Below are 26,117 nucleotides of genomic sequence, written 5' to 3'. Positions count from 1 at the left end.
GCCGGCTGTCGGGATCCCGATGGTCAAGATACCGACGTCGGAATTCCGACAGATGGCAACACTCCCAGCTGGAATCCTGGCAAAACAGGACGATTCCCACTTGTGGGTTTCCACAACACCCATAGCTACCGAGCCCACAAGGCGACTCTTTGTCCCTCCCCCCGCTGACGGCATTCTGGCGGGCGGAATGATGCTTTCGGAATATGGACAGCAGGCGTCCCGCCCGCCGGTAAATCGCATGTATTCTTCTTTGACGACGAGTGATATTCTTGTTATCGCTCGTTAGGAATGATCAATGGTGCTCCAGCCAATCACCTCCTGTCATTTTTCAAACACATGACATCAGTCATTAAATCTGCTCCATAATGTGATATATGCATCAGACTCTCTATCGTAGACCCTGAATGATCCCCCAGGGACATAAAGCTGGGTACACACCTAAACGACGTGCCGACGCAGCGATGTGATGTAACACTATATGGTATCACTGTACACATTACACAATCTGCCGTACGATGACGCAATATAACGTTACATGATTAATGGCACAGTCCCATCTCACATGCAGCGCATCAAATGGGACGAAGTAACCACACAATTCATCAAACAATTGGGTGGTTTCGGGAGTACACACTATACCAGTGATAGCTAACCTTGACACTCCAGCTGTTGTTGAACTACACATCCCAGCATGCCCTGCATCAGTTTTAGCATGGCCAAATAGCAAAACTGTAGCAGGGCATGCTGGGATGTGTAGTTCAACAACAGCTGGAGTGTTAAGGTTAGCCATCACTGCACTATACAGTGGTCTTCTTCCATGACATGCTGAGAGCTTGAATCTTTGTAGCAGACTAACTGAATCTTTATCTGGTAGCTGTACTTGTTTTCCCTACAGAGAGATTTTGAAAAGGAGATAGTCATTTATATTAGCTGACCTTTTACAAATCATTATCAGATTTATGTTTAAAATGCAGTTCACCTGCTACTTAGAGAAAGAAAAAAACCTGAGATTTGTTGCTTTGTAACCAGTTCAGAAGCCTGATGTAGTTTGCCTATCTAGGTATGTTATGGCGAGGGTCACTGCCATTGGACACTCTTACGTGTTGTGTGAGTGGGCCTGTAAAGTAGTCTGACAAGAGCCTGTTGTAAAATGCACCTGAAAAAACAAAAAAAGTTTTTTTCCTTGGAGATTTGTTCATTATTTTATTATTCCTAAACCTCACATTTAATAACGAGTGACTTCTGAGCACAAAGGGGGTCATTCCGAGTTGATCGCTCGCTAGCAACTTTTTGCAGCGCTGTGATCAGGTTAAATCTCGTCAAAAATGCGCAGGTGCATTGTACAGGTAAAAAGAGGATCGGTGCTGGGCGATGGATTTAACGAAGAATCCATTCGTACAGCCGAACGCAAGGTGATTGACAGAAAGAGGGCGTTTGTGGGTATCAACTGACCGTTTTCTGGGAGTGTTTGGAAAAACACAGGCGTGTCCAAGCGTTTGCAGGGCGGGGGTCTGACGTCAATTCCGGGACCAAAAAGACTGAAGTGATCGCAGCGGCTGAGTAAGTCCAGAGCTACTGAGTAACTGCAGAAAACTTTTTTGTGCCGTCGACTGCAAAAGCGTTCGCACACTTGCAAAGCAAAAATACACTCACTTATAGGCAGCGACTATCTGATCGCAGCGCTGCAAAAAGTTGCTAGCGAGCGATCAACTTGGGAAGTGTCTCTGTAGGAAACAAGAATGTTTATCTGGTAAAGCAGATTCTTCTGTTGCTAGGAAGTGACTGCTTCCTCTTCTGCTAAATGTTATCAGCGCCGAATGCTGTCCCCGCGTAGCCTGCAGACCGCAAATAGCCAAACTCTGTATTATAGAGAGATTGTAGCGCCAGCTTTTGTAGTAGCGGTGACTGTTACACAGTGTGTCCTCCACCAGCTGAACTAACTAGTAATAGCAACTACAGCCTCGTGAGTTTTCTTCATGATCTCTGCGTCCGGGAAGTGGACATGCAAAGGAACTAGGTTTACGTGTATTTTTGGTTTTCTTACAAACAAAATTCTCCATTGACTTCAAATGATACCAGCCGTAGCCGTAGCAGGGCAATTCCTACAGGGCACGAAAAATAGAATGTTTCATTATACTATTATTCTAAAGATGATGTACCCATATACAGGCAGCTCCAGCCTATCTGAGATCCACGTCACAGGAACCATTCTACATCCCAGGCAATGTGATGAAACTGCTGCTTTGTGTGAAGCATGACGCCTTCTGTATTCCATACGGTCCTCACTGGTATCCGTCACACCGGCGCTGTTGGGAGGACGAACAAAACATGATTGTTGTATGTTGTTTCTGTATTAAATGATGATCCGCCTTTTATTTATACCTGCGGCTTATTTATATTCTAACCTGAAATCTGTGTTACACATAATTTCATGTTACAGATGTACAATACTGATAATGTAATGTATATATTTGCCTTATTAAATTACAAAGCATTGCTAAAATAAATCTACATTCTCTTTTTCCAGCTGTATATCCAGCTACTGTGACTTCGTCAAAGTGGTGACGTTCTTTCCTCTTAATATATCATTCAAGAGCAGGTACCAGTTAGCTGCCAACCGTAGAGTCGGCCATTTTGTGGGCTACGGGCCTAATTCAGACCTGATCACTAGTCTGTGTTTTCGTACAGCCTGCGATCAGTTCTAAACTGCGCCTGCGTATGCACTGCAATGCACGTCGCATGGGTACAAAGCGGATGGGTTGTGTGAAGAATCCATTCACACGGGCGAAACAAGGAGATTGACAGGAAGAGGGTGTTTGTGGGTGTCAACTGAACGTTTTCAGGGAGTGGTTGGGAAAATGCAGGCGTGTCCAAGTGTTTGCAGGGCGGGTGTCTGACGTCAATTCCGGTCCCGGACAGGCTGAAGTGATCGCAGCGGCTGAGTAAGTCTTGGGCTGCGCAGAGACCAGTGGCGGATCCAGCAGGGGGCGATGAGGGCGATAGCCCCCCGTAACTCAGCGACCTAGACCCGCCCACTTGTTCCCGCGGGCAGCAGAGATGGGGGAAGTTGAGTGTGACGGCCGGGATCTGGCCGCATTGACAGGGCAACTGAGACGGCGCTGGGCTGGACCACCCAGTGTGCCCCAGCTACCAGTGGCAGCAGCAGCAGCACAACTCCCCGCACCGCAGCCTAGTTTGCTCCTTCAGGTGCGGAGGAGCTGCCGCTGCCATGTCTGGCAGATCGGGAACTGCAAGGACGCACAACAGGTGAGGGGCGGGGAGAGGAGGGGGAGGCGATTGGCTGGTGTGGAGAGAGCGGCCGGAGTTCTGTCCTGCGGAGAGACAGGGCAGCAGAGACAGGCGGTCTTTCCCGACAGATGGAGGAGCACTGGGTGGACGGGACTCTACTTTATCCTATTGTGTCTGTGTATTTACTGTATGGTACATCACTAGTGTCTATGTGCATGGAGTGTTACTAGGGGTTGTGTATGCCGTGTATCACTAGTGTGTGTGTGTGTGTGTGTGTGTGTGTGTGTTAGTAGTGTATGTATGGTGTATCACTAGTGTCTGTGTGTTAGTAGTGTATGTATCGTGTATCAATAGTGTGTGTGTGTGTGTTATAGTAGTGTATGTAGTGTATCACTAGTGTGTGTGTGTGTTAGTAGTGTATGTATGGTGTATCACTAGTGTCTGTGTGTCAGTAGTGTATGTATGGTGTATCAATAGTGTGTGTGTGTGTGTGTGTGTGTGTGTGTGTGTGTGTGTGTTATAGTAGTGTATCACTAGTGTGTGTGTGTCTGTGTGTATGTATGGTGTATCAATAGTGTGTGTGTGTGTTATAGTAGTGTATCATTAGTGTGTGTGTGGTGTATCATGTGTGTGTTAGTAGTGTATGTATGGTGTATCACTAGTGTCTGTGTGGGTGCGTGTGTGTTAGTAGTGTATGTATTGTGTATCACGACGGCCTAGCGGACTGGAAGGGGGAGGAGTCCAGATTAATTTTAAAACCGCCCCCCCTATAGGAGAAGTCTAGATCCGCCCCTGGCAGAGACTGCACAAAATTAGTTTGTGCAGCTCGGCTACACATGCGATCGCACACTTGCAAAGCGAAAATACACTCCCCTATGGGCGGCTATGCGAACGCAGGACCGCAAAAAAAAACTAGTGCGCGATCAGGTCTAAATTAGGCCCTAAGGCAATAACCTCAGGAATTTATATGCTGCTTTCGTGTGCGTATTGATCAGTTTCACAAAATAGCTAAGTCTACAGTAAGTAGGCAATAAATACACTTTCAGGACTCTGGGGTTCCCCAGATATTATTGATCTGCAGTGCTGAGTGCATTCTGGAAATTATCGTTCAGTCCTATAATGATCCACAGGTTCTCTATCTGACATTATCAATTTTGTTCTTAGATCAGAGTTTTCCAATACGCCCCTGGTTAACTCTTATCCTGCTACTATTCTAAGGTTCTGCTAATGACATTAAGTGGACAACTAATTAACCTGTGCTGTACACGGACATAGCATCTTGTGAACAGATATTAAACATTACGTTAAAACAAGTACATTGAAATATTGAAGCTGGTCCCTGAAACAAATTGTGTTTTATGTCAGTGGTTCTCAACCGCGGTCCTCAATTACCCCCAACAGTTCATGATTTCCAGGTCTCACAGGATTGTAAAATTTGCTCCACCTGTGGGTCTTTTAAAATGTGTCAGTGAGTAATGAATAAACCTGTGCACCAGCTAGGTGACCTGGAAAACATGAACTGTTGGGGGTACTTGAGAACCTCTGTTTTATGTGACTTAAAGTTAAAGGAAACTGATAGAAACGTTGTACCTATAATAAAACAGAGTATTTTCTAGTGGTGTGCTATATCTTGCCTATGTCTGTTTCTGGGTTCCAGTAACACAATGAGACCGACTTATCAGATGGGAGTTCATGGTGCGCAGCCTTTAACCAGCCGGAATAAAAAATGATCAGCGGCTTCACTCAGATATTTAAAGGGAAAATATAAAGACTGCTCCAACTGTAGAATCTGTGACATCCCACTAAATACTAGATGCACCAGAAACATGCTGACATTTGCATGAGGTAATTGGTTGAAAATTGCTCCAAAGTTTTGCACAAACATTCCCTAGTTATAGGCCCTACACACATGCCGATATTCTGAAAGATATGAACGATCTCGTTCATAAATGAACAAGAACTCGTTCATATCTTTCAGTGTGGAGACTCCAGCGATGAACGATGCGCGGCCCCGCGCTCGTTCATCGCTGATCTCCCGTCGGCTGTGCATGCAGGTCAATATGGACGATCTCGTCCATATTTGCCTGCACTTCAATGCAGCCGGGTGACGGGGGGAGTGAAGAAACTTCACTCCCCCCCCCGCCGCCGGGTTGCTCGTCGGCCGTATCGGCCGTCGGGCACCTCGGCGGCGCATCGCCGAGTGTGTAGGGCCCCTTACATCTGCGGCAGAGTCATCAGATGTTGGTAGAGTCGATCGTCCGATGACAGTATCTCATTGTATATGCAGTCATCATGCTCTCACGCTAATGTTACTCCAATCCAAACCTACAAATGCATTCACTTCTTTTTTCTCTGATGGTATTAAACACTAAATAGTACCGAGACCATATGTAGCTAATCAGAGCCGTAACTAGACTTTTTGGTGCCCTGTGCCAGAGAGAGAATTGCTCCCCCCCCCCCATTTTTTTTCAAAAGGGACATAAGGCACATGCCTTGTGTGGAAGGGGAATGGCAAGATTGATCCCAGAGAAAGCCCATGCTAAGTAATACATTATGTAAGTAATACACACATTTATAGACCACTCCAAGAAAATAGATTTGGACACAAATCCTCTTTGTACCACATTCATGCACTTAACTTGATTCAAACCTATAACCTGTTGAATCCTAATCAAACACCCTACTCATTGATCTATTGCTCCTGCATAACAATGATGAACACTATATGAAGCTACTGGTACTTTGTAAAAAAATAATCAGCATTGATATTGAGCAGATCTATGTAGTGTGCAGCCACACATCCAATCCCCTGCAGCCACACACTACATAGATCTGCTCAGCTGATCATTATTTCACAAACTACAATGTAAGCTTCAAGTAGTTAGAATTTTCTAGCTTAGAATTATCTACCTTTCAATTATCTACCTTTCTATGCAAGGGCAGATAGCTCAATGAATAGAGTATCTGACTGCAATGCCACAGATAATGGGTTTGAATCCTGGTATGTCAGCATCTTGAAATGTAATAAAGGAAAGTGTGACTGAATAACAAAGAAATCTCAAGTTGAGTTCATGAATGTTGTATAGGTATTTTCGACAAAAGGGGTGGGGGTAGAAAACGGGCAGAATGGATTGACCATTATTTCCCCAGCTCTATTTTAAGTTTAAAGATATGTAAGTGCGCAGCCAGCAGCAGCTGGTATAGGGATGGTCAGATCCCAGAATATAATGGAATAAAAAACACAAGGTACCAGCGCTGGCTGTAAGAATTATATAAGGACGGTTTGCTGAATAAAATGTCAATTTATTAAACCATTTAAAAAGACAAGTGTGAAGTCTCGTTATTATCTAAATAACACTTAAAATGTATAGTATAATAATTCCCCCTGGGTATAATCACTTTTACATCCACTCTCCTTTGGGACATGTATGGATTTTTTCACGGCTAGGACAGTCTCCAGATAACATTCACTGTAGCAGCAGATAATTACCGGTTTCCACAGAAAGGATGTTTGATGGCATCAGCTTTAGGAAGAGTCCATTGCTAGCTGTTTGTGTGGATCCGGTTCTTTATCCTTGTGGAATGATTCCCAGTGATAGGAGCAAAGTCTAAATGAATGCCGGAAATGTCAGAGTCCCAATGTGTCGTGGAGTAGTGCCCAGGTGGGGTATAGGGCTCAACGCGTTTCGCTGGCAACAAGGTGATCCAGCTTCCTCAGGAGCAAACAGCTAGCAATGGACTCTTCCTAAAGCTGATGCCATCAAACATCCTTTCTGTGGAAACCGGTAATTATCTGCTGCTACAGTGAATGTTATCTGGAGACTGTCCTAGCCGTGAAAAAATCCATACATGTCCCAAAAAAGAGTGGATGTAAAAGTGATTATACCCAGGGGGAATTATTATACTATACATTTTAAGTGTTATTTAGATAATAACGAGACTTCACACTTGTCTTTTTAAATGGTTTAATAAATTGACATTTTATTCAGCAAACCGTCCTTATATAATTCTTACAGCCAGCGCTGGTACCTTGTGTTTTCTATTTTAAGTTTGCTGACTCGAAACGTAATTCATCATGGAATTTAATCATTTTTTTTTTTTTATTTAACCTCTATATACCAGTATGGATAAATCTTTCACCTTTAATACTGCTGACACCTGTTGTTTTCAGAACAGCCCATTAGGCAGCAGTACTATCAGTATGTTTAAACTGAGAGGTAGTGGCAGCAATGGAAGTAAACATTTATTCTGCAAATAAAAGCCAATGAGTTGCCAATAAGACGGGCAGGCACTAATTTCTGGAACAGCCGCATAGGCCAGTGACTAGGGGTCTAATTCAGAGTTGATCGCAGCAGCAAATTTGTTAGCAGTTGGGCAAAATCATGTTGCAGTGCAGGTGGGGCAGATGTAACATGTGCAGAGAGAGTTAGATTTGGGTGGGGTGTGTTCAAACTGAAATCTAAATTGCAGTGTAAAAATAAAGCAGCCAGTATTTACCCTGCACAGAAACAAAATAACCACCCAAATCTAACTCTCTCTGCACATGTTACATCTGCCATACCTGCAGTGCACATGGTTTTGCCAACTGCTAACAAATTTGCTGCTGCAATCAACTCTGAATTACCCCCAAGGATGGCGGATTTACGTAGTTGGCATACTGCTCACTTTGCACATTTGGGAGGTGGGGGCCATGACATGGGATTTGAAACCATGGAGAGTGCTGCTGGTAGTTAGGAGGCCGAAGCACAAGGTGTAAATCCTTGTCACAAAATCTCAGGGAGATCCTAATGATAAATCCTGCAACGTGCTATGCAGTAGGTATGAGTCTGAAGGAAAGTACACTGGACAACATTAGTTTCCCTTCTCTCAACAGTCCTGTACGTGTGTAATAAATACCCAAGAACAAGACCCTCTGGTAACTGAAATGAATAAGGCTCTCAAAGAAGGTCCAGTCCATAAACCCTTTCTCACAGGGGCTGCCCCACAGCCTCATCCACTTCCCAGAGGAACCCTGTCCTCATGCATCTACACAAACTTAATAAATACCCCCAAAGTCTCTTGACATGTCCCAAAGCCCTTTATATAGGGATGGCCATGGATAGGCAATGGTTCCTAACCATCAATGATTTTGTTGTAATGGCAGTAATCTTTCTAGTCGATGGTCGGAAGTGGTCCTACACCCTTTTGTCTCCCTGCTTTGAGTTGCCTGGCTGCTCATTGGGGCAGATGTATTAACCTGGAGAAGGCATAAGGAAGTGATAAACCAGTGATATGTGCAAGGTGATAAACGCACCAGCCAATCAGTTCCAAGATGTAAATTAACAGTTAGAATCTGATTGGCTGGTGTGTTTATCACCTTGCACATATCACTGGTTTATCACTTCCTTATGCCGTCTCCAGGCTTAATACATCTGCCCCAGTGTTTGCAGGTGTTCACTGAAGACTTGTTAATGTCGGACCCGAATAGTTATTCTTTGTGGCTCCAGTTAAGGGACTAAGGGGGACATTTACTAAGCAGTGATAAAAGTGGAGAAGTGAGCCAGTGGAGAAGTTGCCCATGGCAACCAATCAGCATTGACGTAACATTTATAATTTGCATACTATAACAGTATACAGAGAAGCTGATTGGTTGACATGGGCAACTTCTCCACTGGCTCACTTCTCCACTTTTATCACCGCTTAGTAAATGTCCCCCTAAGGGGTCTATTTACTAAGACTTAGATGGAGATAAAGTACCGGCCAATCAGCTCCTAACTGGCATTTTTTAAACACAGCCAGTAACATGACAGTTAGGAGCTGATTGGCTGGTACTTTATCTCCGTCTACTTTATCTTCGTCCAAGTCTTAGTAAATAGACCCCTAAGGCCAGAGTACAGCAGGAACCAGTTACAGGTCGTTTGTTTCAGCCACCGTGTCTACAGGTCTCTTGCACCTTTGCGAACCATGGGTCACGATGGTTCTACCTTCGAATAACTTGGAAACAGCAGTAACTAACTATGACCATGGCGTGATTCTATGTCAGCAGCTCTTCCAGCATTCCATGCCAGGCTCCTGATGTCCATCCCTATTTATACACTTTGATTTCCTCATCTGTGTACCTCCTATCTTGTGTACACTGCATATGCGGGAATCCCTCGGCATGCCGCTAGTATCCATCATTAGGAGAAAAATAGTAGAACCAATGGTTTCTGGAAAGCAAAAAAAGTTCCCATTAATAACCTTTTACAAACCTAAGATGATAATTTCATATATTTCTTCTTGTAGATTAATGTGAGATTATAGTGCATACAATACACTGCATACAATTCTCAATCTTTTTACATAATAAAAAAGGAACCCAGGGCACACACTCCAGGGCACATATAACTCTGAGCACACACCCCAGAGCACATATAACTCAGGGGACATATAACTCAAGGCACACACCCCAGGGCACATATAACTCAGAGCACATATAACTCAGGGCACACACCCCAGGGCACATATAACTCAGAGCACACAACCCAGGGCACATATAACTCAGAGCACACAACCCAGAGCACATATAACTCAGGGCACACACCCCAGGGCACATATAACTCAGAGCACACACCCCAGGGCACATATAACTCAGAGCACATATAACTCAGGGCACATATAACTCAGAGTACACAACCCAGGGCACATATAACTCAGGGCACATATAACTCAGAGCACACAACCCAGGGCACATATAACTCAGGGCACATATAACTCAGAGCACACAACCCAGGGCACATATAACTCAGGGCACATATAACTCAGAGCACACAACCCAGGGCACATATAACTCAGAGCACACAACCCAGAGCACATATAACTCAGGGCACACACCCGAGGACACAAATAACTCTGAGCACACACCCCAGGGCACATATAACTCAGGGCACATACAACTCAGGGCACAAATAACCCAGGGCACATATAACTCAGAGCACATATAACTCAGGGCACACACCCCAGGACACATATCACTCTGAGCACACAACCCAGGGCACATATAACTCAGGGCACACACCCCTGGGCACATATTACTCAGGGCATACACCCCAGGGCACATATAACTCAGAGCACACAACCCAGGACACATATAACTCAGAGCACACAACCCAGGGCACATAGCTAAAGTGATATAAGTGACAGTCATTATAAACAAGGAACTCTCAAATGGGGTTCGTGTTTCTGGCCGGAAACCTATAGCTGCAGAACAACTCAGGCCTGATCGCGAAGGAGCCAACGGAGTGCCTCCGCAGCTGCCTGTTCTGAATGCCGCTTTTCTATTGGCGGGAAGTTGGCAGGCATAGGGAGGGGCAGAACGAGCCTGGCAGTGTCAGTGACATTGCCTCAGCCGCTGCCTGGGAGATGAGTCCCGGGCTGGGGCGCTTACTCTGCGCCGGAGCTGTGCGATGTGGCCGCGCTGTGTGGTGGCGGGGGGTGTCAGGCGGGGCACGCCGGGTGAGGGTCTGAGTGTGACAGTGTCCTGCTCCTCTAATATGTGTGTGTATAGGATCTATGGCTTACCATACTGTCCCTTTACACCGGGACTGTAATAAGTTACACAGGGTCTGGGGCTGCCTACATGTCAACTGGTTTTAACAAGCCCCAGAACCTGTGTAATCCATGAGCGTCCCGGTTTAAAGGGATAGTGTGGTGTGCATATATGTGTGTATATGTATGTGTGTATATATATGTATGTATGTGACTGTGTGTGTGTGTATGTATATATATATATATATATGTGTGTGTGTGTGTGTGTGTGTGTATATATATATATATGTGCCTTATGTATTAGCGACCAGCTGGCTATACCTGGAGCCCGTACAGGCAGTGTTATATGTGTGTGGGCTATATAATACACACCTATCAGCCATAGCATTGGTGCCACTGACAGGAGGCGTGAGTGACCCTGATTATCCCGTTACCCGGGCACCTGTCAGGGCTGGGATATGTCAGGCAGTGAGGGAACGGTTGAGGCGAAACTCTACCAGGCTAAAGGACCGCTGACGACACAACTAGCCGGGGGAGGAGCATGGTGGGAACACGGCACTCCACATGTACCCTCTGGGTGGGGGGCTGCTTCACTCACCACACTAGTGGGTCGCTCCACTACTCTCTCAGGGGTGTGGGGTGTTGTCAGCATGTAGTGGTGAGTGCCTACCAAACGTGGTCCAAGGAAGTACAACTGGTGAGCCAGCGACATGGTCACAGGCGCCCAAGGATCTTTGTGGTGGGGATGAAGGATAGCCCATCTGGAAGAGCTCTACTGAAACACAGATTGCTGGAAACGTTAATGCTGGCTGTGATAGAAAGATGTCAGGCCACACAGTGTATCGCAGCTCGCTGCGTAGCCGCAGACCGGTGAGATTGCCCATGCTGACCCGTGTCCACCGCTGAAAGTGCCTATAATGGATATTTGAGCGTCAGAACTGGACCATGGAGCAGTGGAAGAAAGCAGCCTGGTCTGATGAATCACATTGCCTTTTACATCATGTGGACAGCCAGGGGCATGTACATTGTGTACCTGGGAAAGAGATGACACCAAGATGTACTATGGGAAGAAGACAAGCCGGCAGAGACCGTGTGATGCTCTGGGGAAACCTTCAGTCCTGTCATTCATGTGAATGTTACTTTGACATGTACAGTACCACCTACATAAACATTGCTGCGGACCAAGGTCACTTCTTCATGGCAGCGATATTCCCTGGTGTCAGTGGCCTATTTCAGCAAATACACAAAGTGTTGAGGAATGGTGTGAGGAACATGACAAAGGGTACAAGGTGTTGACTTGGCCTCCAAATTCCTCAGATCCCAATCCGATGGAGTCTCTGTGTGATGCACAGGAAAAACAAGTGCAAGTCGTGGAGGTCACACCTCACATCTTACAAAGGATTGCTGCTAATTTCTTGATGCCAGAGGGTTGGGTATGCGTGACCGGCAGTCCGCATACCTCCGCTGGGATAATGGCAGTGGAATGCTGGGGGAGGGGGGGGGGGGGGGGGGGGGTTGAGTGGGGGAAGGGCAGGTCAATCACAACATGCCCCTTGCAGGCTCGGACTCTGTGGGTGTCGTGGGCACACACGAGTGGGAATAGTCCCTGCTAGTCGGCATTCTCAGGGGGTGGGATGCAGGGGGAGTTGTTCTAATTGGTGGTCTCCTGACCGCCAGTCACATTACTACATCCTGGTGCTAGATACCAAGGGACATCTTCAGAGGTCTTGTGGAGTCCATGTCTCGATGGGCTAAGGCTGTTCTGTAGCATGAGGGGGACTTACACAATATTAGGACGATTGTCTTGATGTTATGTCTGATCGCTATATATTTCTTAGAGGCTGTGTGTAGAGCTTTGCAGGATAATATGCATAAAATAATGCAGCAGCTGCAACTTTTTTTTAAAATACAAGTTCATATATCGCATTAATCAGCACAGTCTCCTCGTGTTTCCTAATCGCATTGTGTTGCGACAAAACGCATTTTTTGTCAAAAAACCCCTGACATTATCATAGTTGCAGTGGACCTGGCGGCTACCGCACACCAGGCATCTTGCGCTGCATGGTGTATTGAGGCTAGATGTGAGGCATCTCACGCTGCATGGGTATTGAGGCTAGATGGATGAGGCATCTCGCGCTGCATGGGTAATGAGGCTAGATGGATGAGGCATCTCGCGCTGCATGGGTATTGAGGCTAGATGTATGAGGTCAGATCTGTACATTCATTTATTATAAGGGAATCAATGTGTAACTCCTGATCCCAGTAGATTTGTCTGACATACCGGTGATATCTCTTTCTTTCAGTCAGTAACTGGCAGCCTTGTGTTACAGCAGAGTTCTGCATGGAGGCCGGCTCCAGTATTATCCTTTCTGGGCTCTAAACCATGGAAAGGTATGTAGCACTCCCTATATACAGATTTCCTTTATGCTTTACAAGAGGTTTTTACTTACACAGGATCTTAGAACCGCAAGGGGGGGGAGGGGGGGGGGGGGGGTTGGTGATATAAATAAAAAAAATACAAAGTTTAAATTTTCATATTATGCGTCTATTAATTATGTCCACATTTCTCCTACAGAGAAGTCAAAAGAATCTGGCTCACAGGGCAGCAGTGGGGACAAGAAGAAAAGAGATGACAAGAAGAAAGAGTCTGCCTGGTGGCAGAGGATACAGAAGGTGAGACAGGAGGACGCAGGGAGGGCCGTACTGCCACCTGTCTCTCCTTGCGTGTAAATGAATGAGTCCCATAATGCAGTCTCCTGGGGCCTATGTTTGGGGGAAGGGGATCTTGGACTGCACACCCTACCTACTTATATAGCAGGAGGTGCTACCATGCTGGGACTTGTAGTTGCACAGAGAAAGTAAGTATAGTGCTGGTGCACACTCCAAGGTTCTTGGTATACTTTTTGGCCAAAAAATACTAGCCCACCAACCAGCGTCTAGGTGACCTCGTCTCTGGTGGGTCCCTAACAGTAAGTTTGAATCCGGGGAGCAGGACCCCAGCAAGACGGCGAGAGCCAGTCACCCCAGGCCGGCACACAAGTGAAAAAGTAAGGTGTTAGTGATTGTTAATAAGGATGAAGCAACAAGCTATGTAATAAAAAGTGTTATACAAGTGAAAGGGGTTAAAAAATTAATAATAATAATAAAGTGTAGTATAAATAGAAAAAAATAGTTGAGAAAAAAAATATTCAGAATGTGAAAAACTGCTAAATTAGATGTAATAGTGCGCCACCACAATACAACCCAGGCCCACCATCCCAGGGGGCCCGCACCCCAAACTGGCAAATTGTACAGATTTGTAGGGCTTACCTTCATTGTGCCTTTTAGTTACGTTTACTTTAGCTTATTTTTGTTTGCATTACTACAGGGTGACTTGGGCACTAAGCAAGAAGCACAAAAAGTAATAGCAACACCAGGGTACCTGCCCGTAGCCAATCAGATTGTAGGAATGGTGGCAGATTATTCTAGCTCCTCCTACTTCCAAGAAATTAGGGCAACACGCAGCCATTCTGAGCAGCTAAACAGTAACGTCAGCACACAGCAGTGATGTCAACCTAATGTCAGCCTGGGGTGAGAAGACTGTGGGCTGCAATATGAAGCTCTATTAATACTAGTGTTGCCCTTGAGTGTAGTCATAATTTCAACATTACAATGTTGACACCACCATGTCAGCAGATATGATGGCAACATATGAAATGTCAACATCCTTCCCAGGCCGACGGTGGAGTGTTAGGCTGTGGTGGGGGAGGGGGTTAAGATTAGCAATAGTTACGTTTTGTTAACATTCTAATCATGTCTACGCGATAAATGTTGACATTAGGACCATAGAGTCATTCTCATGTCGACAAAAATATACCCAAAACATTCTCATGTCGACAGATACACCGTTGCTGTGACTGGCGGAAAGAGATTGCTTTCCCTATCTGAATGGAAGTTGTGACCTGATGATTCCAGACGTTTTCATACATAGTGGCTAATGTTATAGTAACTTTCCGTCTTCTCGCCCACAGGGCGACTTTCCGTGGGACGATAAAGATTTCCGCAACCTGCTCTTTCTGGCAGGTGGACTTGTCTTTGGGTTTGCGGTGTTTTACCTGAAGGATTCGGGAAAGGAGATCAGCTGGAAAGAGTTTGTGCAGCTGTACCTAGAGAGAGGGCTGGTGAGTGAGGCTGAACAGCAAGAGTTTTATTACTATGTACTATCAGGATTTACCTCGGAGTGCTGGGATATGCCCCATTCATGTAGCTGTCAGACATCCATCCGTTGTGTGTAGTTCCTGACCACACCCAGCCCACCCACCTGCCATAATGGGAGCGTCCTGTTCCCTTTCTTTGAAAAGGCCACATTGCTGTGAAAAGTTATTTACCAATGTGGACATTGAATTAGAAGGGGCCTAGGTACTGAGCTGTGTGGCTCTTGTCGTCTGAAGCCTCATCCAGCCACTGACAATAACCAGTATTCCTCTCTCATTATACTAATTCCTTTCTGAGCAATCAGCAATCCACTGATGGGGGGGGTTTGCTGGATAGGTGTCAGGAATCGACTTACTGCAGCTGCACCTGTCCGTCGGTGCAACCTCCGTACTCCTGCTGCCATATTGTTTATATCAATTGCTAAATAAACAACAGAGTGCACATGCGCAGGAATCTTATCCAGCCTCCTCGTTTTCTTCATCCCATCTCCACTGACCCACTAGTGCCCTCTCCGGGAACACAAACTAGACAGAGCCTGACAATAGGCTATTACTGTCCTTATTGTTAGAGACTGATGATCACTGTGATTTGGATTTTGGTGGTTTTGCTTGTCCTATCTAAAATCTGTTTAGAATATAGGGGTCAATTCAATTCACCGACAGTTGAATAGCGCCGGGAATTAACTCCCGGCGCTATTCAATTCAGCTCAAGTTAAGTCGGCGAATGCCCGTTCTCGCGGACTTAACAGGTTGATTTCTCGGGAGAACGGGCATTCTCCGACTTAACTCCCTGCCGCGATGCTGATTCCCGACAGAATCAGCCTCGCGACAGCACTTTTGTCGGATTTCTTCTCTCATCCCCCAGGGGGTGAGAGAAGAATTCCCGACAATTGAGTGTCACTTGGCACTGTATTGAATAGCTCCCGGCGCTATTCAACTGTCGGTGAATTGAATCGACCCCATAGTGTTAAAAGAAAAGTTTTGCTGTTATGTATTCGTGCCAGGACATAAGAGGACAGATTGTCAGGTGGTTACGTGCGTCACCGACGATGGCTCATATGTAATTGAATCCATCGCAAAGGGTGCCATGTGCGCTAGGTAGTAAGTGATAGCCCACTCCCTGAATGGGCACTAACTAGAGAAGTAAATGCCCCGTAGACCAGTGAATGTACTATGTGCCTCTTTTCAGATGTAGGAAGGTTTGTATGAAGAATAATAATCAGATTTTTTTTTTGTTTTTTTTATTGGACCAAAGCAGTTAAAACTGAATGTAGAGTTTACCTTAAATTGAGGTCTAGCTTTGCCGTTATTAAGAATTGCCACAAGGAATGTACCCCCAGTCCTTTGTGTTTGGTTGTCTTGTGTTGTACCTGGCTGTCCTGGGGTTCAGTAACTTGCTATTACTGACCACAACTAGGACGGAGAGATTCTTTAATGAACAACAGTGAAAAAGCAAAGGCACTCAGCAGACCAGCCGATACACACCCATGACACTCCCAGGACACGCCCACGACTCCTCCCCTTCTTGTGACGACTTCCGCTCCCCTCCCACCCTAACCACCCATGGTTCGCAGAAGCCGGCTTAAGTAATAGCGATGCTGTATGCAAATACGTACGCCATTGTACACTTTGGCTACACGGTGAGGGTTTACTAGATTCTTTGCACATTCGGGCATCAGCAAAAAATCATTTGACTGCGCAGACATTGGTACTGCGTCCATTTCTGGATCAGGCCCTTATGTCACTACAGCAATCCGTTGTGAACTGGAGATACCCAGACAGATGGTTTACTCTGCAGCGTTCCAGTCAGTGCCATTGTCAGCCTTGGTTTTTGCTAGATTGTTGGACAAATGAGGACCCTGGGTAAAGATGGAGTCTGCCTGCTGTCGGGAGGAGATGACCCGGTTTAGGGAGTCTGATAATTGTGTTGATGATACAGGATCTCCGTTGTCTTCTATCCTAATTCTCCTTCCTACTCCCTGCAGGTGGAGCGGCTGGAGATTGTAAACAAGCAGTACGTAAGAGTGATCCCTGGCCACGGAGCCACGGCCGAGGTGTGTAGTAAGGCTGGTCTGTGCTTCTCAGACCAATCGCATGTAACTATGGGCTCTGATAATGGATCAATACTGCCAATGCTAAGACGTACCCATAGACCAAGCCATTGACCAATCAGAGTGTCCCTGTTATAGTACCCTATGGAAACACCCTGTAAGTTTGCTACAGGACTGTGATTGATAATTGAGGTGACTATTGAGAACAAAAGTTCCCCATTGTCCTGTCGGCAGGGCTTATTGCTAACCAGCAGCTGAATACCGCGGTGCAATGTAACATGAACATTCCTGTATCACAGTACAATGTCTCATTACTGCCACCTACAGGCACACGCGTGGTTTAACATCGGCAGCGTGGACAGCTTTGAGCGCAACCTGGAGGTTGTGCAGAACGATCTGGGAATAGAACCGGCTGATCGCGTCACTGTCGTGTACAACACGGAGAGCGATGGGTGAGTGGAACTGTGGTATGAGTTTGGTACTTTAAAACAGAATTTCCATTAAATGTGCCTGCTTTCAGTGGAGAAGAGACCCAGCCCAGGGAGTAACTAATCCTACGGGGTCAATTCAGTTACCTGTGGTGTGCCGCACATGGCGGAATAATTACATCGCCGGTTTTCACTCACAACCATAGCGGTGCACCAAAAAATTGGCGATGCAGTGGCTTCTGTTACTGCAAAAAGGTATTGTGTAACGTGTGGTCCGCTATCATATCAAATTGAGGTGAGAATGTTCATTGGGTTGAACTGTGGATATGCGTCATGTCAGCTTGCTCTGTGTCTACCCGGATGACCATCCTTGGTGGCTTCTTGGTTTCCCCCAGCTGCTCCAGCGTTGATTTTCTGGGTCCTGGTGGCGCCGTGGCAGTCAGTTCTGGTGTAGACCTGTGATGCTGTGAGTATCTCTCCCTAACACTAACCTCCCCCAGCAGCCGAACCCCAACTGTCGCCTGATGACAATTTGAACCGTGTCGGTGTTCTGATGTCAGCGCTGGTGTTTGATGTGGCTACTGTTGTCCGTGCAACAGGATACCCTGGCAAATGTGCGCGCAGCCTAATTGTCGGCCCCAAGTGATTCGGTCGCGATGTGATGCGAATGGTATTGTTATAGGCGCGGTTACATTGCGGTATTTAGCAAACATCTTGTCAATGGGCTTTATTCAGACCTGATCAAACGCACAGCGGCCGATCAGGTCTGAACTGCGCATGCCAAACAGCCGACGGCTGTCTCAGCCCTGCGATCGCCTCTACCTGATTGACAGGCAGAGGCGGTCACTGTGCGGGAGGGGGCGGTCCAGCGGCGTTTGGCCGGCATTTAGGGGGTGCGGTCCGCGCTGTTGGGGCAGGCTGCGGCGGCTGCGTGATGTCACACGCAGCCGCTGCGACCCTCACAGCGACGAGTAGTTCTTGTCAGTGCGCAATAGTTGCGCTGGCAGGGAGCTACTCCTAAAGTACATAAGCGGCGATGCTTTTGTACTTGTGCGACGTGGTAGGGCCTGACATGTGGGGCGGACTAGCCCTGTGCTGGGCGTCTTTCCCCCCCCCCCCCCCCTCCCCCGCCTGTCTGTGTGAGTGATCGTAGATGTGCTAAATTTAGCACATCTACGACCAGGTCTGAATTAGGCCCAGTGTGCGGGCACAGCAGAACCCCCGTGACTGCACACGGATAGCTGGCATCCCAGTCACCCACAACACACGTGTACTTGGCTTCCAGTACTCTGATTGTATTTATATATAATCACTATAGGCAAAGAATAATCTCTATTGTTCACAGAGTACAGGGCAACCCACCAGTGTTATGGCCCCTTGGGGTAATTTTGAGCAAAGGTACTGACGCAGAATCTGTGTCTTGTCAGTGTAAGGTGCTGAGTTTGTTCAGCACTGTACTGACTGCCGTATACTGTATATTAAAGCTTGCCATGTAAATTGTGTTCTCAGAGGTACTGCGCAGATATTTAGGAAAATAAGTAACGTTCTGCTGTTATACTTGGCAATGATCCCTGGTTGCCGGAGAGTTGGCAAGTGCAAAGGATTATTAGGGTCATGTCCTTTGGGTCCATTGCAGTCTATTAGATGAGCTCCTACATTATCCTTGTGTATGGCAGAATATCTCTACGCTTAGCACCTTAATTGATGGACTTTAGTTCCTAAATTGAAGCCTGTCAGACAGACACTCGTGCCATTCGCTGCTGCTCTTCCGCTGTGTGCCCAGCTGCAGCTGGAGAGGGTCAGAGTCATCTCTCTCACTTCCTGTTCTGTGTCTGTCACTGCGGAGTTTCCCTATTCTCTGTACTCCGGAGATTTGTTCGCCTCTTGGGAGTCATTACGACCCGATCGCCCGCTGCAGTTTCTCGCAGCGCAGCGATCAGGTCGGAACTGCGCATGTGCCACAGTGCGCCGGCGCATGCCATCCGTCGTTGCCTAGCGATCGCCTCTAAGACAGAGGCGGTCGCTGGGCGGGAGGGGGCTGGACGGCGGCGCGGTCCGGCTAAAGCAGACGTGGCCGAACCGTTGGGGGGGCGGGCCGCGGCGGCTGCGTAACGTCACACGCAGCCGCTGCGGGCCAGGGAGCGATGAGTAACTCCCGGCCAGCACGCTAAAGCTGCGGTGGCCGGGAGCTACTCTTGAAGTGCAAAGGCATCGCCACTGTGCGATGCCCTTGCACTTCTGCGCGGGGGGGGGGGGGGGCTAGCACTGACATGCGGGGCGGACTATCCCTGTGCTGTGCGTCCCCCCGCATCTCAATGTGAATGATCGTAGCTGTGCTAAATTTAGCACAGCTACGATCAACTCGGAATGACCCCCCCTTATCTGTTATGTCTGATACAGAGAATACTTCCAGGTCTAAGCCGGCGAGGGGTTTCACTAATAACTATTTCTACTTTGCCCAGTGGACAGTGTGGCACAGATGCCTCATACGTTTTGCGGCTGACTGCTGCACACACCGGCAGTGAGCGCTGCTGCCCTGGCAGAACCAGTGTGTGCGAAGTCCCTTGCTCAGTCTATTTCTCAGCTCACACAGTTCGCTGAGCGTCCTCTGGTTGTGAGTGGACCACGAAACCTCCCATGCATCTCAGTGCACTCAGCCAGCAGTCATCTTGTTCCTCAGTGACAATACTAGGGGAACCTGTTTGGTACAAGCCCTGGCTAAGTTGGTGCAGAGTCTGGTTTAAGTTTCGCCAACAGGATTCTGGAGAGCTCTTCTGGGACTAGGCCCCGAATATATCAAAGTTCTGAGTATTTCTCCCAGGAAGAGTGTTGGATAGGATCATTACCCAGGCAGCACGTGGGAAGGGTTCTGGCCTGGCTATCTGGCTAAAGCACAGAGCTCTCGCCTTTAGTCCTTTCTGATGTGCCTTATCAGACTCCGGCATCAAGAAGTTACTCCTGTGTTACTAGTGCAGGCCAGCATAGAGGAACACGGGCCTTATCCTTATAGAAACCCTGTGGCCAAGCCTTCAGACAGTCTGCATGGTGGCAGCTTGCTTCCTAGGCCCAACTCGCAGTTGTACGCAATCCTGATGGTTTGCCTACAACTACAATGGCTTCTGTACTGCGCATATTGAGCGCGGGTCGTACGCTGTCGCTCGAAGTTGTGCCAAGTCACAGCATGAACGATGTGCTGCGGCTGTTTGGGGGACCCCCCGTTTTGTAGGCGACTTCCTCCCCACCTCATGACAATGGCTTTTGGACTTACCATTGTACCCAACTACTGTTAAATCCCTCTCTCTGAGGCTGTAACACACAGACCCACCCACCCGTTATATGTGCCAGCTGTCCTGCCCTGCGCCTTTTCTGGTCTTCCTGCTGGGCTGGTTGTGCAATGAAGAAATGCAGGAGCGTTTAAGGAGCTGTAATTTTTAGATAGACAGGTAGGGGGAGCACATGAGTTACATGTATTTCCTTTAAAAGTATAGTTTAATTTGCAATGAATTTGTTGTAAGCGTTTTGGTTAATAACTCTGACCTCTGACGTACGGTGCTTTGCGGCAGTATTTGCCGGGTGCACCAGGTGACGCGGATCGCAGTAACCAGAAAGGTGGAGCTTGGAAACGTATTCAGGGCTGGGGAGCATACGTCCTGAGGCCAGGTGACACCATGATGTGTTATTCAACAAACCAGAAATGTATTCCATAGATGAAAGACAGCAGATAGGACTAATTAATGCATTCCGCTATGGGGCGGCTGTTAGTTGCTTTCCGTGCTCTTGCTGGTAGATATTTTGCTGCGTTGCATTTACGTACTCATTATCAGCCTGCTCTTCTTAGTGATTGAAGATTTCAAAGTTTGTTTGGAAGGGTCACTAGCGGATCACAAGGTATCCGAACGTCTGTGACAAATAACATCTGTGCTGGTGTTTCAGAACTGACGTACGAGTTGTACGACCAATGTAGAGTGATGTTCCTGCTTCACTGCAGAGTCTCCACACTGGTATGAATAGTAAGAAGAAATACAATAAGTCTCAGCTGGAATGATGTTCTATCTCCAATAAATGTTATATGTACTCTATCAAAGGGCAACATTGATGGGTACCTTTGCGGTTCTTCTACATCTATCTAACCATCCCCCGAATGCTTTTCCCTGCCTCTTTATGAGGTTAACAAGGGGGGTTGCAAAGCTAGGACTGTGATCTGTTTTATGGATTGTACATTTGCGCACTAGGTACAGTATATAATCTCTTAAACTGTGTTACGTTTCAAAGTTGTCTTTACTGATTTTTTTATTAAATTAATTTCACAGTTGAATTTTATAAAATATATAAATGGCACAGCGTATTAATGTATATGGGGGTTATTCGGGTCTGTTGGCAAACCAAAAAAGTTAGCGATTGGGAATAACCGTGGTGGTCATTCCGAGTTGTTCTCTAGCTGCATTCGTTCGCTGTGCAGCAATGAGGCAAAAAAACGGCACTTCTGCGCATGCGTATGTGTTGCAATGCGCACGCGCGACGTACTATTACAACGAACGTTGTCGTTTCACACAGGGTCTAGTGATGCATTTCAGTCGCACTGGTTGCGGCAGAGTGATTGACAGGAAGTGGGCGTTTCTGGGTGTCAACTGACCGTTTTTAGGGAGTGTTCCAAAAAACTCAGGCGTGCCAGGAAAAATGCAGGCGTGGCTGGCCGAACGCAGGACGTGTATGTGACGTCAAAACAGGAACTGAACAGTCTGAAGTGATCGCAGGCGCTGAGTAGGTTTTGAGCTACTCTAAAACTGTACAAAAAAACTTTGCCCCCGCTCTGCGATCCTTTCGTTCGCACTTCTGCTAAGCTAAAATACACTCCCAGTGGGAGGCGGCATAGCGTTTGCACGGCTGCTAAAAACTGCTAGCGAGCGATCAACTCGGAATGACCCCCCCATGTGCACTGCAGGGGGGGGGGGGGTCAGATGTAACGTGCTGAGTGAGTTAGATTTGGGTGGGTTATATAATTTCTGTGCAGGGTAAATACTGGCTGCTTTATTCTTACACTGCAATTTAGATTTCAGTTTGAACACACCCCACCCAAATCTAACTCTCTCTGCACATGTTACATCTGCCGCCCCTGCACTGCACATGGTTTTGCCCAACTGCTAACTCTTGGTTTGCTAACAACCCTGCATAAGGCCCTGTGTGTAGAGCGCCTGTAAGAGGTACTGTGCCTGCACCGGCGTAGTACGAGTGATGTAACCGCTGTCTATTTGCTGTGGTCTCCCTGCAGGTCCTTTCTGCTGAACCTCATTCCCTCGCTGCTCATCATAGGCTACCTGTTCTATAGCCTGCGGAGGGGTATGATGGGCTCCGTCAGAGGCGGGAAAGGGGGTGGAATTTTCGGTGTCGGAGAGACCACCGCCAAGATGCTGAAAGAAAATATCAACACCAAGTTCCGGGACGTGGCTGGGTGCGAGGAGGCCAAGCTGGAGATTATGGAGTTTGTGAATTTCCTGAAAAACCCCAAACAGTACCAAGTGCTGGGGGCAAAGATACCGCGGGTAAGGCCTGGGAGCTGGGAGGCCGCTGCGATGCGTTTCATATGCGGAAATAGGTCTAAATAGCCTTCATAAGGGTAGTATTCCTTCTCCATCATCCACATGGGACACTGGAATCATTAGTATTATTCAGGATCTAGCACCAGCATATAGTGCGTTACATTTGGGAACAAATACAGTATCAGGAGATTGATAACTTGTTTCTCTTAGGGGGATATCCAATTAGCACCGGTGATTTACCGGGGCTAATTGTCCCGCCAGGGGCTATCTAATTAGCCCCGATAAGCCACGGCATGTGCCGGCTTATCTGGGATTTTTTTTCACCTGCCTCCGGCAGGCAAAGCAGCACCCCCGGAAGCAGCCCCGTTTTCGTCCGAAAACGGGGCTGTTTCACACGAAAACACACAGGTTTCACTGAACCTGTGTGTTTTCGGAGGAAAAGGTTTTTTTTGTTTGTTTTTTTTTTTTTTTTTTACAGGCGATCAATCTAAATAGCCTGTAAAAAAAATAAAAAAAAATAAAAAAATAATAATCGGTGAATCATCGGAAAAAAGTCTGAAAAACTGCAGTTTTTCGTACCCAATGTTTTACCGGGGATAATTGGATATCCTCACTAGAATTTATGTGTTTATCTGGAACTGTGGTTAATCACCATCCCTTATGTGTAGACCTATTACACTATAGATGGTCCGGTTACAGCAAGTTCTGTACCTATTATCTGACTATTAGGCGCAGAACAGAATCTGTACGGATAAGGGAACGGTCTTCTCATGTAGATCATCTTGTGTATTACACATGTACCATAAGTACAAGGGTTTTTCTTTCCTTTTTCCCTGTGTCAAGCTTGTAATATATGTAATTCCACAAGGGAATATAGAATCCTGTAACTTGGTGCTCTCCCTGGCACGCACCAGATCTTTACATAAAGGTTTAGCAACTTTTCCCCCCACGCCAACATGTATTATCCATGTGCTATGTTTTTTTTCTTTTCTACCATAGACAATAATGCAAAATCTAAATTAGATAAAGCATATTAATTAATAAGGAGTGTTCCACCTTGAGATGACTTTGCGTTAGAGACTTCTGCACGCCCTGGTGTAACTCTTTACGCTGTATGTTGCTTGGTTTCCGACTGCCCTCTGGTCTACCCCATGTCATTTTGTTTCTGTTTGGCCTAAAAAACAGGTCCGTGTTCTCTCTGTGTGGCCGGTATCCAATTAGCCACAATATTCTCTTGTGGCTTTGGATTTACCCAGGGCTATCTGATTAGCCCCGAAAAGCCGGCCCAAGCCACCGCTCATCTGGGATTTTGTTTCACCTGCCTCAGGCAGCAGAAACAAAATCCCCTTAAACGACGGCTGCAGCCACAAAACCACGCGTGTACGCTGCAACTGTGCTTTTTCAGGAGAATTTTTATTTTATTTTTTATTCGGTGCATTGGCTGAAAAAAATATTGGCAAAATATTTTTTCGCTGCTGTTTGGAAACCCCCCCTGTGAATCCATTTGTGTTCTCCACACACTTGTGTTGCTTCCAAGGGTTTGATGATATACAGACTCAGCTGAGAGGCGTGCAAAGTATTTAGCAAGAGTTACAGTATGTACAAACCAATACATCAAAGTTGCCAGTCGGTGGATGTGTATCATGTAGTGCTGTACACGATATACCTGCTGTGCTTAAAATCAATACAAATATTGATGTCTAGTTTAAAGGGGCTTATGCTGAGATTCAGTCCTAGGTCTCTAGAACGCCTCCGCTTTGGTGCGCTGCAGTCACTTAACCCCTGAGTAACAGTTTTTGGAGTGAGACGGAAATATCATTAAAGTGTTTGTAGAATGCTGCGCCAACCTTTAAAACTGCTCCGTGTCTGTAGCACAGGCTACCGGGAAATACTGCCCTTCTAAGTCAATGCTGTGCCCACTGAGATTCCTGAGCGTTAAACGGGTCACTATGGATGTCTTGCCTATATTAGTGCTCTTCAGTGTAGGATCCAGCGCTCGCAGCCTGTGGAGGTGTGAGCAGATTAGCCTACTGCCTAGTAACTGCAACTCATGTGTCATTGTATCTGCCCCTCGCCGTACAATAAGCCCTACTGTAGGTGGGTAGGTAGGTCTTGTTATATCACTGACCTGTGCACTTCTCCAAATGCCCCGTCGGTAAAGTATGGACTTGTCTATTTTCTTCTGTAGGGGGCAATGCTCACTGGACCCCCAGGCACTGGTAAGACCCTACTTGCTAAGGCCACAGCTGGGGAAGCCAACGTCCCGTTCATCACTGTGAATGGATCAGAGTTCCTGGAAATGTTTGTCGGCGTTGGCCCAGCCAGGGTAAGAGGGCAGCGGGGAGGCGGAGGCAAGTTACTCTTTCAGAGTGATGTATAGAGGTTGACCTTTGCCCTTCTCTCTATTGCCATTTTCTGTAGGTGCGAGACATGTTTTCTATGGCCCGAAAGAATGCCCCGTGCATTCTCTTTATTGATGAGATCGACGCTGTTGGCAAGAAGAGGGGACAAGGGAGCTTTGGTGGGCACAGTGAGCAAGAGAACACCTTAAACCAGCTGTTGGTGGAGATGGATGGTGAGTAAGAAAGCACGGGGTAACCCGTCGTCTGATAGAGTATATTTTTGTTCACCATGAGAGAATAAATTTATAAGAAATCCTACAGAAATATCAAGGTCTTTCCGTAGAGCGCACATTATCCTATATATAGATATAGATATGATCCTAATTTTCTTCTCTTTATATTTAGGTTTTAATTCAGACACAAACGTGGTTATCTTGGCCGGCACAAACCGCCCGGACACCCTAGATCCAGCTTTGATGAGACCGGGACGATTTGATCGGCAAATCTTCATAGGTAAAGTGAAAAGTCACAAACCATACGTATGCGATGGGATTATTATTTTGCTCTATTTGATAACACATGTATGATACTAATGGAAGTATATGATAACTGCTGTGTGTAGCTTATTGCTGGGGTTTAGAAGCTTTTTATGGGAAGAGTTTCTAGCAGTCAGAGAACAGATGGACAATACATTCCTTACAAGCTAGTCTAGTCAGTATAATGTCAGATATGTTTTACATCTAGAAAGTGCAATGGTACGGTTGTGTGTAAATGTTTAGTGAATACCTAGGGCTTGGTAAAGCCATGCAGT

General features: G+C 46.6%; 1 protein-coding gene across 1 annotated transcript in view; it reads left to right on the top strand.

Moving 5' to 3' along the window:
- Window positions 1–10,543: 10,543 nt before the first annotated feature.
- LOC134969768 (AFG3-like protein 1) overlaps window positions 10,544–26,117 on the top strand; it is a 39,693-nt gene continuing 24,119 nt past the window's right edge. The window contains exons 1-10 of the mRNA XM_063945933.1: window positions 10,544–10,722; window positions 13,059–13,146; window positions 13,331–13,428; window positions 14,766–14,915; window positions 16,934–17,002; window positions 17,327–17,451; window positions 22,697–22,967; window positions 25,153–25,290; window positions 25,386–25,539; window positions 25,712–25,819. Coding sequence (XP_063802003.1) covers window positions 10,630–10,722; window positions 13,059–13,146; window positions 13,331–13,428; window positions 14,766–14,915; window positions 16,934–17,002; window positions 17,327–17,451; window positions 22,697–22,967; window positions 25,153–25,290; window positions 25,386–25,539; window positions 25,712–25,819 — 1,294 coding nt within the window. The 5' untranslated portion in view covers window positions 10,544–10,629. The remainder of the gene's footprint in view (window positions 10,723–13,058; window positions 13,147–13,330; window positions 13,429–14,765; window positions 14,916–16,933; window positions 17,003–17,326; window positions 17,452–22,696; window positions 22,968–25,152; window positions 25,291–25,385; window positions 25,540–25,711; window positions 25,820–26,117) is intronic.

Source organism: Pseudophryne corroboree, chromosome 11 (assembly GCF_028390025.1).
Source record: "Pseudophryne corroboree isolate aPseCor3 chromosome 11, aPseCor3.hap2, whole genome shotgun sequence".
Lineage (NCBI taxonomy): Eukaryota > Metazoa > Chordata > Amphibia > Anura > Myobatrachidae > Pseudophryne > Pseudophryne corroboree.
This window is presented reverse-complemented; position numbering and strand designations above follow the sequence as displayed.